The sequence below is a fragment of the Electrona antarctica genome, assembly GCF_951216825.1.
Source record: "Electrona antarctica genome assembly, chromosome: 1".
NCBI lineage: Eukaryota > Metazoa > Chordata > Actinopteri > Myctophiformes > Myctophidae > Electrona > Electrona antarctica.
In genome coordinates this window covers 48,399,626-48,416,377 of record NC_136806.1, presented here as the reverse complement: position 1 = coordinate 48,416,377, position 16,752 = coordinate 48,399,626, and the positions used below count along the sequence as shown (strand labels likewise).

Sequence of the window (16,752 nt, the reverse complement as noted above, 5' to 3'; positions counted from 1 at the left end):
TGTCATATCAGAAAACATTCTGGGAATAAATTCCTTTACCAAGACATTTCTTCAATCAATGTGTTTGTAAAGGTGTCTAGTAACAAACACATCTCAGAAAGATTGAAATTCAATATCCCTAAGGGAATCTGTGACAGCTGATGAAAGTTGGGGTACCCTAACCTTATGCTAAATATGCTTGTTTCCATGTCTCACGTCTGGTGAGGTGATGACTTAGTTGCTTGTTTTTCTCGCAAAACATGGCAACACTGGCGTCCAACAACAAATGTGTCAGTAGGATGAATAAAGACACCAGTAGGTGGCGGTAATGCACAGATTTGTTTGCCAACCGCCAATAAACCCCACTAGAAGAAGAAGAACAAATGTGTCCCTGCAGTCTTCCCGTATCGTGACGTTCTGTCGCAGGCATTCGCATTCTTCTCAGTGTGCATAGTAAACATGTGCATAGTGCATACTCACAGGCGTATTTAACTCAATTTAGACTAAATATAACAATATAACAAACAGCTCATTCATTGTCGCCGAAAATGGAAACTATAATGGAGGACGAAGTCAGACCCAGAAAGGTAAGGTTTATTGAATGAAGCTGTAGCCAAGTTAGTTAGCTAGCATTGAAGCTACGTTCCTCACCCGTTGTTATTGCATTTTCTCTTTGGCCAGTACGGCTTATTATATTCTTGTTAAAATTATAATTGTATACGTTGTACAATTAACTAAATTGTAGCTGAGTTGTGAAGAAATGAAGTGGGCCCCATGTTTTCTAGACCCTACATTTTTCTGTATTTGGGTTGCCTGTAAATTTAGGTCTCCGGAATTCAATTCAAGTGTACTTACAAAAGCAATAATGCATTGGCATCAAAAGTAAAAGTACTCAAATGTATAAACATATTTTGAAATATTAGTCAAATTTGACATAAGGCTGTAACCTGGCGTCACCAGGCTTTCCACCTCTACTATGAAATGGTATTGGTTTATGTATGTTTTGTAATAATAATCCAAATCTACAAAGTAACTACGTTTTAGTAAATTACATTTACTGTACTTTATTTTGTATGTTTTAGTATATATTTTAGTTACTTACTTTTTCTTTTTGAGTGGTGCAGCCACTCAAAAAGGGTTGGGATCAAAAGGGCTGGGGTCCGTCTGAGTACGGAAGTAGCATTTTTTCACCACCAATTGTCACTGTTGCGCAGCCTCACACACACACACACACACACGGCACAGTACAGCACCACTCAGTTCAGACGGGTCTTATTGTTTCAGAAGCCCATCATCAGGTCCTGGACCTGAATTGTTTTGCATAGTGACGTCCATTCAGGAAAGATAGCCAATTTAACATTGAGGTGCCCAGTGCCTTCCCAGGTGCCCACTCTGAATAGTGAATACTGAGTAAGATACATTGTCAACGTCAAGAAGACGACTCTCACCAGGGGCCAGAGGTGACCCCATCATCCTGTGTAACTCATCATGTTTGTTCTTCATTCACATCAGAGGTCCCATCGGGCGGGGGATGGGGCGAGGTCTGGAGCATCCGAGGATGACGATTACGTTCCATACGTCCCTGTCAAGATCCGAAAACATGTCCAGCATCAGAAGATGTTGCGTCTGCGGGGGAAAGCGGTGGAGGAGGAGCAGAAGGACAGTGGAGGAGAACAGAGGGATGAGGATGAAGGCCTGGGTCCTCGTTCCAACGTCAGCCTCCTGGACCAGCACCAGCACCTCAAAGAGAAGGCAGAGGGTATAGAGTCTGATACCAGTGGTTCCCAAACCTAGGGCTGTCACGATTACACAAATAAGTTGACGATTGCACACAAATAATTGTGATTAATTCATTTAATTGTTTTAGCATTGTTTCGACCTATAACGGTCTTCATCAGGGTAATGTAATAAATTGCCCTTTTATTGCGAAGGGATAAAAGGATAATTTTTAGCTAAAGGAAAAAACAACGGGACCGTCGGGTTAACTCTGTGGTATTTCATATAGAAGCCACAAAAGGATATTGACCAAACAAAATGGAAAGCAATATACACAGCTCACTTTGGGAAACAACTGAAATCAATAATCACAACTCGAACCCCCTCCCAACCCAAATGAGTCCCAGTCCCACCAAATTATAAACTATATACAGTTCGTATGGTGTTAGCAGCACGCTACCGCACGCCCACAGTAGTAAATAACAATCGCGTCGGTCCTCTTCTCACCGTGCACGCACGTTATAGTCTTTTACAGTTGCTCATAATCCGCACAGAACGAGGAAAGTCCGCTCCAAACGGAGTAGCGAAAGTTCGGGGTACCCCTTATTATAATCTAACAAGGACAAGACGTTTGGAATGATCTCACCAGAAGTGACGTCTCTGTCAGTCTCCTTGCACGCTGGCAAGTGTGATTCAACGGCAGCAACAGCACGTCCCTGTTCCCGATGGCTCAAGTCAAATGTCCTTCGTCAAATGTCCTTCGTCAAATGTCCTTCGTCAAATGTCCTTCGACTTAAAATTCCCTTCACAGTTTTCTACATGTACAAATATCACACGTAAGAACATGATTAGGTCAAGCAGATAAATACAATAACATTATGTGCATTTGTCACACCTATTTTTGAAAAGTATACATTTTTTCAACATGTACATGATTATGACGATTATGACAAAATAATTGCGATTATCTAAAAAGGAGATTAGACGATGTAATAATTGTGGCAACCCTACCCAAACCTAGCTCAAGGCCCAAACGAGAAATTAGACGTTTTCCCCTGACCCAAACTAGTGAAAATAGCAGATCTACAAGCTCAAAACAGAATTTATTAGATTTTTCCTTATTTCTTCATGAAATTACTGAAAACAAAACCATTGAATTTTTAATTTCTTATAAATATAGCTTTTTGAGTTTTTTTTTTTTTATGTTTATTATTAATGTAAACAATAATAATTAAAACAAATGTGGGGCCCGGATGGCTGGCGTAGACGTCCGGGCAACTAGGCTGCTAATTCAGCCCGGCAGCGTGTGGCTTGTTCGAATCCCGGTCCCGATGACCTTTGCTGCGTGTCACTCCCCCTTCTCTCTCTCTCCCCATTTCCTGTCAGTCTACTGTCCTATCAAATTAAGGCATAAAAAGTCCCAAAAATATCATTTGTTTTTTATGGGACCCAAACATTTTCATGTCAAGGACCCCAAGTTCATATGTATTTCCCTGCGAACCACCATGTTTCAGAAATATTCTAAATCTTTCCACACTTTTTTTGGAAGATTTTTTTTGGGGAAAATTGCAGTCTCATGTATAATAGTTTGTTTACAGCACGTAAGGAGTCGGCCAAGGAGAAGCAGCTGAAGGAAGAAGAAAAGATCCTTGAGAGCGTTGCGGAGGGCAGAGGTACAATAATGACTGATAATATGAACTAGACTGCATGTGTTGTTGTGCATGACTGTGGTTTCTGTACAAAGTTTGTATTTTTTTATTTATCTATTGTTTTATTGTGGATCACATGAAGCTGATTAATAATCCTATTTACTCTGAGCAGGTTGGAATGGGTGGAGAAAAGTGTCAGGTGTCATGTCATAGGAAAGTTTCAGCAAGAATGAAAGAAGGGAAGCAGAGCTGGAGGTAGCTGAGACTAAAATGTTAAGGTTCTCTCTAGGAGTAGCATGGATGGATAGGATCAGGAACAAGTACATCAGAGAGGCCAGACTGAGATGATTTGGACACGTACAAAGGAGGGATAGTGAGTATATCGGTAGAAGGATGTTGAGATTGGAACTGCCAGGCAGGAGGCCTAGCGGAAGACCAAAAAAAAAGATTTATGGATGTAGTGAAAGAGGACATGAAGTTAGGTGGTGTGAGAGAAGAGGAGACAGAGGACAGGGTGAGATGGAGGCAGATGATTTGCTGTGGCGACACCTAAAGGAAAAGAAGAAGACTGATGAATTTAACATGCTAAAACATGAAAGCTTGCACAATGAGTTACCGGAAACTATTTCTCCCTCAGCTCTGATGTCCGTAAAGGAAATGGCCAAGGGCATCATCTACGATGACCCCATCCAAACGAGGTGAGTTATGCGCTCAATTGACATTTATTAATTAAAGTGTGAGAACACCACCAACTTGTCATCTAACCTGACCGTCTGCCCTGTGTAGCTGGAAGGCTCCGCGGTACATCCTGAACATGCCCGACGCCAGGCACAACCGCGTCAGGAAAAAATACCACATCCTGGTGGACGGCGAAGGAGTCCCTGTACCCATCAAGAGCTTCAGGGAGATGAAACTCCCACCAGGTCGTTACCACTCTCTGTTCACGCAAATGAAACGCCACAATCCCACTCTGGTTGTGTATTGATTCAGCTTGTGCTGTTCCCAAACCTTTTTGGCCATGCACCCCCTGTTACCTCCCGAACTATCTGACGCACCCCCCCACATGGAAATATAAATTGTATAAGCTATATAGAGACATATATTTCCTATTTATCCACATCGATGCACATATATGAACCTGAATATGGCATATAGGCTATATTCTGCATATACTTGCCATATATTGGCATAATATGTTAATATATTTAAAATGAAACCATAGCACCACCATTAGCCTTTTCATGATATGTTAATATATTTAAAATGAAACCATAGCACCACCATTAGCCTTTTCATGATATGTTAATATATTTAAAATGAAACCATATCACCACCATTAGCCTTTTCATGATATGTTAATATATTTAAAATGAAACCATATCACCACCATTAGCCTTTTCATGATATGTTAATATATTTAAAATGAAACCATAGCACCACCATTAGCCTTTTCATGTCGCGCAACACAGTTTGGGAACCACTGTGCTAGAGCAGGGGTTCTCAACCCGTGGGTCGCGACCCCTCGGGGGGTCGCCAAATTATTTTAGGGGGTCCCCAAATTATTTTCAAAAAAAATAAATATATATTTTCACGATTTTTCAAAAATAGCAGACCTACAAGCTCGTAGCGCGCCACTCGGTGGCGCGCTATGAGCTTGTAGATCTGCTATTTTTCAATAGCTAAATTATAACAATGCTTAAAACACCAAAAGGGGTTCCCGCCCAAAATGGTTTAAGGTTTAACAATCAAGTTGGGTAGTGGGCCAAAATAGGGCTGGGCAATATATCGCTATCCTGATATGAGATATCATCTGGGATTATGCATATGATATGATATAAGTGTTCTCTTTTCCTGATTTTAATTGACTTATTTCATACTTATTTTATATGCAACGCATTATGAGCTTGTAGATGTAGATTGGCTTATAGAAATTTTATATTGTGATTATTTGATTCTGCCCGAGACCAAAACATGTAAATTGGGTTGTTATAATGCCTATAGTGCTTGCTACATTAGTTATACTCTTACTGATTACATTTTTCTGTTTGCAGCCGTCCTGAAAGGGCTCAAAAAGAAGGGAATTGTGCACCCTACACCCATACAAATTCAAGGAATTCCTACAATGTGAGTATATCTACATCTGCGGCAATCTCATTTTGAATATTTGGGTTGGGCCTCAGACAGAGATAAGCTACCGTCCTTCTTTTTTTTTTGAGTGAAGGCAGGAAGCTCGTCATCAACTAGTAATGCTTTGGCGAGGACCCGGGGCGACTCAAACTCTGTTTTGTTTTCATAATCAAAACAGCCATTTTTACATCAAAATTATATTGTTGAATTTTGTTTCAATTCATTCAAAATTAATTAGCTTATATGACTTATTGCAAGATTTGCATTTCAGACTTCATTTGGCCAGCCTCTGACATCAGGCATCTATGACATTAACTATAATGCATGACTCCATATTTGGGCAAGGTTTCAGCCCATTCCGAATGTGGAATTTTGTTATGTGACTAATTTGTCACTGATCGTTCTAGACACACACACACAGAGAGACTGACCTCATAGAAAGCTAGCCTCCTACAGAGCCACGCCTTAAAATATCACAATAGGACATCCCAAATCTTTGTTGAAAATGAGCCAAATGAATGCACCTCATCAGGCAGCATTGTATTGATGCCATACTGCTTTCAAGTCATACCGCCCATGCAGTTCCTGAATTGACTAGGATGTGTGTGTGTGTGTGTATGTATGTAGTCTGTCGGGCCGGGACATGATCGGCATTGCCTTCACTGGTTCAGGAAAGACGCTGGTCTTCACTCTGCCCATCACCATGTTCTCACTGGAGCAGGAGAAAAGGCTGCCGTTCTGCAAGAAAGAAGGTCCCTATGGACTCATCATCTGTCCATCAGTAAGACATACTCACTCTGATGTTACATTTATCCACACTTTATATACTGTAGGTATGTAAAGCATGCTTAATGTCTGAAAGTCAATGAATTACGTCTGCAAGGCTCTCCTTTATCAACTTTGCATACCAACAGAAATATCCATAAACCATTCTGTACGATTGTCTCCAAGCTAAATATTAGATTGATCAATTTGTACTTTGTACAAAGCACTGAACGTGCTTTAAGCACAGCACTTTGTTGCAGAACAGCTCTTAAGTCTTAACTAAAACACCAGCTACCAATTGGAAAGGGGATTGATGTATTTATTGAACCAATTTACCTGGTAGCCAACTGTAAATATAACAGGATGACGGTTAGTTTCAGAATTGAGGGCAAGTCTAATCTCCCATGCAAGATTTATTTCCCTTGCCTGTCAAGCCACCACTGAGTTCCAAAAATAATATTTTTGGAAGCAACACCTTCATGTTGCTTGCTCGCTTGGGCCATTATGAATGTCAGCCATGATAACATTAGAAGAAAAGAATGTTTATTTCACCCATAGATATAAAACCCTAGATGCCTCATTGGCTGCTGCAGTTTATTGGAGGGACCTGTATCACACTGTATGGCATAAGGCACACTGCGTCACTGCCACTCAAGTGACTACTACTGGCCAATCAGTGCATCCGGGACTGATCAATTATATCCAAAGGAGCTTTATTGGCATAAGAAAACAAATGTTTTACATTGCCTCTGATTGGCCTACCGAACGTCCCTTTCTGTGACGCACGCGCAAGCTTGGCAAGCTTCCCCGTGCGTCACAGAAGCTTGCCTCTCAAGATACACACGACCCAGAGCGTCTACCTTTCTATGTCTATGATTTCACCCATCACCCTCTGTTGTCCAGCGAGAGTTGGCGAGGCAGACCCACGGCATCATCGAGTATTACAGTAAACTCCTGGAGGAGGAGGGAGCTCCACAGCTCCGTACTGCCCTCTGCATCGGAGGGATGTCTGTCAAGGAACAGATGGAGGTGGTGAACCGGTATGTGCTTTGTTTCCCCTTGGATGAAGTTGCTAACCTGACTCCGCCAGATGGAAAACGCTTGCTTCACATTTTGTTTCACAATGTCAACCTGTGAACTCAATACTGCCCCATCTGGCGGAGTCAGGTTATGACGTTGCAGCATTGGTGGCAAATATAATATTTATAGTGAAGCGTGCTGCATGCATGAAAAAATATTTTTTTCTCGCTCAAAATTAGCAGTCAGGTACTTGCCTTTTTTTGACGGTGTTGTGGAGTCACACTGAACCGTCTCCAACCAAAACACTCAAGCCATACAGAGGCTTCTGTCTTTCTTATACGATCATGATTAAGATGGAGTTTTCAAATGTTTATTTCACAGATGTTTCCTTGCACATTCGTGTCAATTGATAATGTTTGTTCTAATGTTACTGGAACTGTTGTGTGATGAAGTATAACATAACGCATGTGGTTAGTTGATTCAGTCATATTGAAAAAAATAAGCTAAGAACATAATGTGTAGTTGCAGCCGTGATCTGTCCATGTGTCCTGCCGTCTAACTGTAGAGTAGGGTTGCAACTGGTGATTACGTACTTAACTATATTGGTTATTCTATAATTAACCTTTTCGATTAATTGATTAAGCACTTAAAAAGCATTATTTCATAATTGGTTGCACAACAGAGTCGTGCAAAAATTGTGAAATTGGCCGATCTACAAGTTCACAACGAAACCCCAACTCTAATTTCACTATTTTGTAAATGTTAAAAAAAAATTAATCAATTGTTTAACCCATTCTGGACGGGAACCCGTTTTGGTGTTTTAAATGAGCATTATTTAGCTATTTTTGAAAAATCGTGAAAATGCGGCACAAATCTTTGAATATATATTCTTTCATGGGACATTTTTTTTATTTCGACGTCAGGTTTAAAACGAGCGATTCCTTTCCGAATAGTTGGATTAACTGTTGCACTCTACAGTGGCGTCCACATGATGGTGGCCACCCCAGGCAGACTGATATTAACTGTTGCACTCTACAGTGGCGTCCACATGATGGTGGCCACCCCAGGCAGACTGATATTAACTGTTGCACTCTACAGTGGCGTCCACATGATGGTGGCCACCCCAGGCAGACTGATATTAACTGTTGCACTCTACAGTGGCGTACACATGATGGTGGCCACCCCAGGCAGACTGATATTAACTGTTGCACTCTACAGTGGCGTACACATGATGGTGGCCACCCCAGGCAGACTGATATTAACTGTTGCACTCTACAGTGGCGTACACATGATGGTGGCCACCCCAGGCAGACTGATATTAACTGTTGCACTCTACAGTGGCGTACACATGATGGTGGCCACTCCAGGCAGACTGATGGACCTGCTGCAGAAGAAGATGATCAGTCTGGACATCTGTCGCTACCTGGCGCTGGACGAGGCCGACAGGATGATTGACATGGGCTTTGAGGAGGACATCAGGACCATCTTCTCCTACTTCAAGGTCAGATTAGACTTTGAGGTGGTCTGCTTCAAGGTCAGATTAGACTTTGTGGTCACCTGCGCGAAAGATAAAAATATCGATGCCGTCGGACAGAAACCTTATCTCAGAAACCTTATCTCTCTGAAATTTCTTTTTTCAATCAAACAAAACTATTTTAGTAATATTCCAGCATGAGCTCTTGGCACACAGAGCACACAGGGTCATGTTATGTCAGACTTTCACAGATGATCACAAAAGAACAATATGATTCACGTTAAATATGTGTCCCCTTTGAGAATTGACTTGCATGAGGTGTTTTAACTTTCTATTTGTTGTTGTTTTAGGGTCAGAGACAAACGCTGCTTTTCAGTGCTACCATGCCTAAGAAGATCCAGAACTTTGCCAAGAGTGCCCTGGTTAAACCAATCACTATCAATGTTGGCAGAGCAGGTGCTGCCAGTTTGGATGTCATCCAGGTATGTTCATCTTTTCAGTGGAATACGTTTTGACATGCGGTAAATGAGACTGCAAAGAACATTAGCTATATAGTACATTTAAACTACCAAGTTCAAAGTACTTTACACAAAACATTAAGCACTCAGACACTAAAGACACATTTAAAAAAAAAACATGATTTAAAAAAAAAAGAATAGATTAAAAATAAAACAAAAAGATAAGATAATTGAATTACAGTGCACAACTAGAAAAAATGCCCCTCTGGGCACAGGTCTCCACCAGGGAAGGTCAGGTTGTGGTCTCCTGGTGGCGCTATAATAAGCCAATGTGAAAAACAAAATTCACGTAAATTGCACGCTGCGTTCATGATTTGAGGCTTTTTGTTCAAAACGGGCCAATCCTGCTTATTGCTTATAGCTTACTTACTTACAAAATTCACGTAAATTGCACGCTGCGTTCATGATTTGAGGCTTTTTGTTCAAAACGGGCCAATCCTGCTTATTGCTTATAGCTTACTTTGAAAGCCGCATAACGATTTGCGGGATTTTTGGACAGAATCTGGAGGAGTAATATCAAAATATGTGTTTCACAAAAGTCGGCATCCTGGTGGCACTATAACAGGCCGTTCTGGAAAATTTGGGGCAGAGGTTCATCGTTGGCATCCAGGGAGTGCAAAATGTGTCATCGACCGGGTTAACGGTGCCGGAGATTAGCTGTATACAGATGGACGGACGGACGCACACACACACGGATGGACGGACGGAGTGCAAAACATACTCTCTCCCCATGCCTTCGGCTTGGTGGAGACAATAATTGATAAAAAGGGTAGCAACAAACGGAATTAAGCTTTGATTTAAATGAAGTGCGAATTGTAGTAGACGTGCAGTTTTCAGGAATGTGCTGCATAAAAATGGAATGCTGTTTCTCCACGTTTAATTCTAACTGGGGACATAAAGCAGACCTGTCCCAGATGATCTGATCGGATGGGGTCTGAATGGTTCACGACATAGAACAAGATCACAAGTGTATTTTGGCCCTGAAAGCCATTTATTGCTTTCAGCAGGGTATTTCTTTGTGTGGAAAATGATTTATCGGCTACATTTAAAAACTATCCCTTGTATTTGCAGGAAGTGGAATACGTCAAAGAGGAAGCCAAGATGGTCTACCTGCTCGAGTGTCTCCAAAAAACACCACCACCAGTCAGTACTGTCCTCATATGTTATGAAAAACACCACCACCAGTCAGTACTGTCCTCATATGTTATGAAACACCACCACCAGTCAGTACTGTCCTCATATGTTATGAAACACCACCACCAGTCAGTACTGTCCTCATATGTTATGAAACACCACCACCAGTCAGTACTGTCCTCATATGTTATGAAAACACCACCACCAGTCAGTACTGTCCTCATATGTTATGAAACACCACCACCAGTCAGTACTGTCCTCATATGTTATGAAACACCACCACCAGTCAGTACTGTCCTCATATGTTATGAAACACCACCACCAGTCAGTACTGTCCTCATATGTTATTAAACACCACCACCAGTCAGTACTGTCCTCATATGTTATGAAAGTCACACATAAAAACACCACCACCAGTCAGTACTGTCCTCATATGTTATGAAAGTCACACATAAAAACACCACCACCAGTCAGTACTGTCCTCATATGTTATGAAAGTCACACATAAAAACACCACCACCAGTCAGTACTGTCCTCATATGTTATGAAAACACCACCACCAGTCAGTACTGTCCTCATATGTTATGAAAGCACCACCACCAGTCAGTACTGTCCTCATATGTTATGAAAACACCACCACCAGTCAGTACTGTCCTCATATGTTATGAAAACACCACCACCAGTCAGTACTGTCCTCATATGTTATGAGAACACCACCACCAGTCAGTACTGTCCTCATATGTTATGAGAACACCACCACCAGTCAGTACTGTCCTCATATGTTATGAAAACACCACCACCAGTCAGTACTGTCCTCATATGTTATGAAAACACCACCACCAGTCAGTACTGTCCTCATATGTTATGAAAGTCACACATAAAAACACCACCACCAGTCAGTACTGTCCTCATATGTTATGAAAGTCACACATAAAAACACCACCACCAGTCAGTACTGTCCTCATATGTTATGAAAGCACCACCACCAGTCAGTACTGTCCTCATATGTTATGAAAACACCACCACCAGTCAGTACTGTCCTCATATGTTATGAGAACACCACCACCAGTCAGTACTGTCCTCATATGTTATGAAAACACCACCACCAGTCAGTACTGTCCTCATATGTTATGAAAACACCACCACCAGTCAGTACTGTCCTCATATGTTATGAAAGTCACACATAAAAACACCACCACCAGTCAGTACTGTCCTCATATGTTATGAAAGTCACACATAAAAACACCACCACCAGTCAGTACTGTCCTCATATGTTATGACAGTCACACATAAAAACACCACCACCAGTCAGTACTGTCCTCATATGTTATGACAGTCACACATAAAAACACCACCACCAGTCAGTACTGTCCTCATATGTTATGAAAGTCACACATAAAAACACCACCACCAGTCAGTACTGTCCTCATATGTTATGAAAGTCACACATACAATACTTAGGGCTGTCACGATCATGGCATCTTAATTGTCATGCAAATTATTAATTATGTGATTATTTACTATTTAATTGTGGTTTTGGCAATGAACATTAGAATATAACTCTAAATTACATTGTTTATTCTTTTAGGTTTTGTAAACAATAAATTAAATCAAAATAAGTAATGTGCTATGACTGGCCATATTTAAAATGTACTTTTAACTAGTGAAAATGGCCGATCCGCTGATGACGATTATGCAAAAATAATTGGGTTACCTCACATAATTGCGATCATGCAATAATGACCTACATATACTGTAACCGAAATAAAACATGGAAAGTCCACCGTTGAAGGTCCTGTGTGAAACTCTGATGGTTCCTCTTTCATAATGGCAGGTGCTGATGTTTGCTGAGAAGAAAGCAGATGTGGACGCCATCCATGAGTACCTGCTACTCAAAGGCGTTGAGGCTGTGGCCATCCACGGAGGGAAGGGTAAGAAGAAGCTTCTGTTTCTACCACAGGGTCTAATCTACTAGTCTGGCTAATAAGCCAGACCGTTGGCAAAAAAAAAGTTGCCTGCCGGTGGATTACGGTCTGGAGAGGTTCAATTGTACGGGACACGGTATGCATTGCAATATGGGCGGGCTTTGGTACAGTGACGTTCAATGCTTGAGACCTTTGACTTAACAAGCATCCATACACAGCATCTCCAGACTCAAATACCACACGACAGTGTGATTTGAGTCTGGCTTATTAGCCAGGCTACTAATCTACATGCTCGTAGTGCATCACAATGTGTTGTGATCTTGTAGATCAGCTTTTTCTTTGTGCTATTTTTTTAAAGGTTTTGACAATTCTCGCCCTATGACATTCCCAATATATGGATGTACAGTGTTAATGTGGTCAAACACAAAAGGAAACTAAAAGCATAAACATACGGACATAAATAATAACGTGGATTTAAAAAAATAACGGGTATAAGATTAATTATTTAAATCAAAGGAGACCCAAAGGTAATTCAAGGTGCTTTTACATAACACAGAAAGGCATTTTAGCACAAGGCATTAAAAACAAAAAAAAACATCTAAAACGACACAGGTGTAAGCTGAATTGTTAATGCAGTGGAGAACATAAATGTTTTCAGCCTTTATCTAAAAGTCTTCAAAGCTGACACGGGGCTCAGATCCTTGGGAGGTTTATTCCAATTACTGTGTGTGGCATAATAAGTAACCACTGCTTGAGCATGTTTAGTGTGAACTCTGGGAGTAGTTGGTAGACATTTAATGGTCTATACCCAGCAACAGTAAGACGCCATTAGTTTGATGATAATGTTTCTCACCATTCAAGGCACAAGGGGAAAGGCTATGCCCAGACATCCCTATTGCGGGATTAAGACTGTGGAACTGGAAACGCATGATCCATTTGATAATGTTAATTTGAGACTGTGAAACTGGAAACGCACGATCCATTTGATAATGTTAATTTGAGACTGGAACTGGAAACGCACAATCCATTTGATAATGTTAATTTGGGGTCATGCGGGTGACTTCAGAATCACCAGATTTAGGACAGTCCAATATTTCTACTTGTAGTTGCTAAGCATTACCACCAGATGTCATCAAACCATGTACCATATGTCACACCCTGTCCTGCTTCATAGATTTCTGTGTCTCAAAAGCAAGGAGCTGCATTCATTAATCTGACACTGTCACAGCAAATAACCCGAAATAATGTGATGTTCATTGATGTGTTCAGATCAAGAGGAGAGAACTAAAGCCATAGAAGCGTTCAAAGGGGGGCATAAAGATGTTCTAGTCGCCACAGACGTGGCCTCCAAGGGTCTGGATTTCCCAGCCATACAGCATGTAGTGAATTATGACATGCCTGAGGAGATCGAAAACTACGGTGAGAGAATGATGTCTGTCTGTGTGATCGGAACTGGATGTTGACAGGAAATGTATGTTAACACATTTTGTGCCCAAATGTCTGTGGACGTCTTGGGTATTACCGCACGTGCATAGCCCAAGACGTCTGTGGATGTCTTTGAAAAAAAAAAATATATATATATATATATATATTTTTTTTTTATGGATTTTCTAGGTGAAAGTGATTTTGGGCAGTTTTGCGTGGGCTCTCAATGTGTTAAAATGTATGTTAACTTGAGTTTCCCCCTAATTTGATAAAACTAAAACACTTTGGGGACGTTTGTTTTCAGTCCATAGAATTGGAAGAACAGGACGTTCCGGGAAGACCGGTATTGCGACGACCTTCATCAATAAAGGCTGCGGTGAGAAATGACAAGCACAAAATGAACACACAAATCCTTAGTGTCGGGCAGAAACCTTGTATCTCAATATTTCAACCTTTTTTTCTTCTTTTTTTTTTCATGAACTAATGGCTCTACCTACATCATACAGTGTCGCACAAAAGTTGTGAAAATTGCAGATCTATCATTAAATTCTATGTCACATTGGTATTGGCGTTGTTGGGCTCTGAACACGTCTTGTACGTTTGACCCCCAGACGAGTCTGTGCTGATGGATCTGAAGGCGCTGCTGATCGAGGCCAAGCAGAAGGTTCCCCCTGTCCTCCAGGTGCTGCAGACGGGAGACGAGACCATGCTGGACATTGGAGGTGAGCCTCTTTCTTTCTTCAAACTCCCTCACTTTCATGTCTCCCGGCCGTTGAGTCCATATCGGTGCTTCTCAAACTTCTTAATTTCAAGGACCCCCCCCGTAACTCTGAGACTGTGTACTGGTACCAAACGGACCCGTACGGATACACTCCTCGGGTTAGAGAACTGTAAGGGTCCTTTTGGAACCCTCTCAAGGAAGCCTGCGGGTCCCTGGACCACACTGGTCTAGATCACATTCAGTAAACACTGGTTGGTCCCTTGGCTTTTACACCTGGCTTTAACATCAGTGTGCCTTATTTCTACAAAAGTGTTGCAAGGAATTAGCTTTTCCTGGTGATGCAGTGAGTGACAACAAAAGTCCCTTCAATCACATTACGCAAACACATATACAGCTCACGACGCATTGAGCTTGTAGATCTGCTATTTCCACCCACATAACACCATAATGAATAATAATATATATGGCTTATACTGTACAGTATATGGCCTATTGTGGGGCAAAAAAAGAAATACACTATGACTTCTGTGTTTTGTTCCAAAAAGTGTTGACATCACAAAGTTATGACATAGGATTTCCCATCATCACCGGACATACGTTTGGCGGAAAAAGTGTCACAACACTTATGCCTATAGTGACATGCTCAGAACACAGATGGTGACGGTGACAGTAAAGTGACAGGGGTTAGCCTATAGTGACATGCTCAGAACACAGATGGTGACGGTGACAGTGACATGCTCAGAACACAGATGGTGACGGTGACAGTGACATGCTCAGAACACAGATGGTGACGGTGACAGGAAAGTGACAGGGCTTAAAAGTGCATGCATGGTTAATGATATGCAGACAAATGTGTGCCGATTGGCCATTTTTGCTGACAGCATAACTTGTCCAGGGTTGCAAAGAAATGAGAATGCTGGGGACTGGGGATTCTTTGTCAGACTACTGCAGATAAGACGCAGTCCTGCAAATGAGTGTAGCTGCTGCACTATTGAACGTGTGGAAATGTACTTATTAATACCATGATCTAAAAGTGTAGAACACAAATAAAACATTTCTTTAATGGACTGATAGTTTTGAAACAATAAGACGCGCACACACAGGCGCACACGTATATCCTCCCACTAAGGCACAACCACCAATTTTAAACAGACACAAATGTGCACATCCTACCACATGTAAGTGTGGTTTTATGTGGGAGTTTTACTTAGCGTAGTCATTGGGACATTCTGAAGATAGTTCCCACATATAGAAACTATTATATATATGTTTATAACCCCATGAACTTTTGTTGAAATATAACCCAGATGTTAGAGTTCATAAAATATAAATATTCATGTCACAGGCACACCCCCCTAGCCATTTGTGCACATTGATTTAAGTTAAGCTCTGAGAACACGTGCAACCCGCCCAGATGAAACCCTGTATGACTTAAAACCTATTTAAAACGCGGATTAAACAATGAAAACATAACTCGTTATTGGGAGGGAAGCTGTTCTACAGTCAATTAACTCGTGTAAGTCGTGTTAGGGAGGGAAAGTGTTTTAACATGCCATCTGTCATTGCTTTTACAGGGGAGAGAGGCTGTACATTCTGTGGTGGTCTGGGTCATCGTATCACAGACTGTCCCAAGTTGGAAGCCATGCAGACCAAACAGGTGACCAACATTGGACGCAAGGACTATCTGGCTCACAGTTCCATGGACTTCTAAGACTTTTGAGGGATTTCGTTAACATGGATGATTCACTCTGACACTCGATGAGAATTATCACTGATAATTCACTGATAATCTACAAGCTCACAGAGTCACAACACATTGTGACGTGTTGTGAGTTTTTATATAGGCTAGGTTTGGGGTGGTACACCGTTGTTCCAACAAAGTAGTACTCGGGTTTATCACTTTGAGGTCATTTGAGGTTCTTTACAATGACGTTTTACTGATACTCATACCGATAGTCTGATACTCGAGAAACTCTGAAGAAATTGTAGTGCCATCTGTATCATCGGACAAAGGAAGTGTATTTTTTTTATGATTGCTTAACAGAGATCATTGTACTCTTCTGAATTACAACTTGCAGAACTTTATATTTTATTTTGTTGTTTTCTCCATACTTTTATTCTGAATACATGTTGCTTTTGTAAAATACATGTGATTGTAAATAAAACGACACCCACGGTGTCCTTTTGGTAAAGGGTGTTGTGTTGCTGAAGTGTGTCGAGCACAGCTACGCAAAGGGAAGTGTGTCCCGCATGAGGAAGTAGTCATAAAAACTGAAATTGTTTCATCTTCCTTTTGCGG

At 41.2% G+C, this 16,752-nt stretch overlaps 1 protein-coding gene across 2 annotated transcripts; it reads left to right on the top strand.

Moving 5' to 3' along the window:
• Nucleotides 1-336: 336 nt before the first annotated feature.
• Nucleotides 337-16,648, top strand: ddx41 (DEAD (Asp-Glu-Ala-Asp) box polypeptide 41). 2 transcript variants are annotated; one of them, XM_079503502.1, is made up of 17 exons: nt 337-566; nt 1,492-1,738; nt 3,294-3,368; nt 3,982-4,042; nt 4,131-4,267; nt 5,396-5,468; nt 6,099-6,252; nt 7,140-7,276; nt 8,355-8,383; nt 8,624-8,757; nt 9,081-9,212; nt 10,320-10,391; nt 12,217-12,313; nt 13,577-13,726; nt 14,037-14,108; nt 14,344-14,454; nt 16,028-16,648. In XM_079503502.1, exons 1-17 carry the CDS (start codon nt 528-530, stop codon nt 16,162-16,164), a joined length of 1,857 nt encoding a protein of 618 aa, XP_079359628.1. In that variant the 5' UTR covers nt 337-527; the 3' UTR covers nt 16,165-16,648. The 2 variants fall into 2 exon arrangements, with proteins under 2 accessions (XP_079359628.1, XP_079359627.1); XM_079503501.1 differs by lacking the exon at nt 8,355-8,383 and having other exon boundaries at nt 338-566; nt 8,595-8,757.
• Nucleotides 16,649-16,752: the final 104 nt, after the last annotated feature.

What these genes read in the sequence shown, in the direction of transcription:
- ddx41 (XM_079503502.1), top strand. Translation starts at nt 528, where the DNA reads ATGGAAACTATAATGGAGGACGAAGTCAGACCCAGAAAG. An exon ending in CAGATGGAGGTGGTGAACCG is followed by an intron (nt 7,277 to 8,354) that starts GTATGTGCTTTG and finishes TGCACTCTACAG; the next exon opens with TGGCGTCCACATGATGGTGG. An exon ending in CTTCATCAATAAAGGCTGCG is followed by an intron (nt 14,109 to 14,343) that starts GTGAGAAATGAC and finishes TTTGACCCCCAG; the next exon opens with ACGAGTCTGTGCTGATGGAT.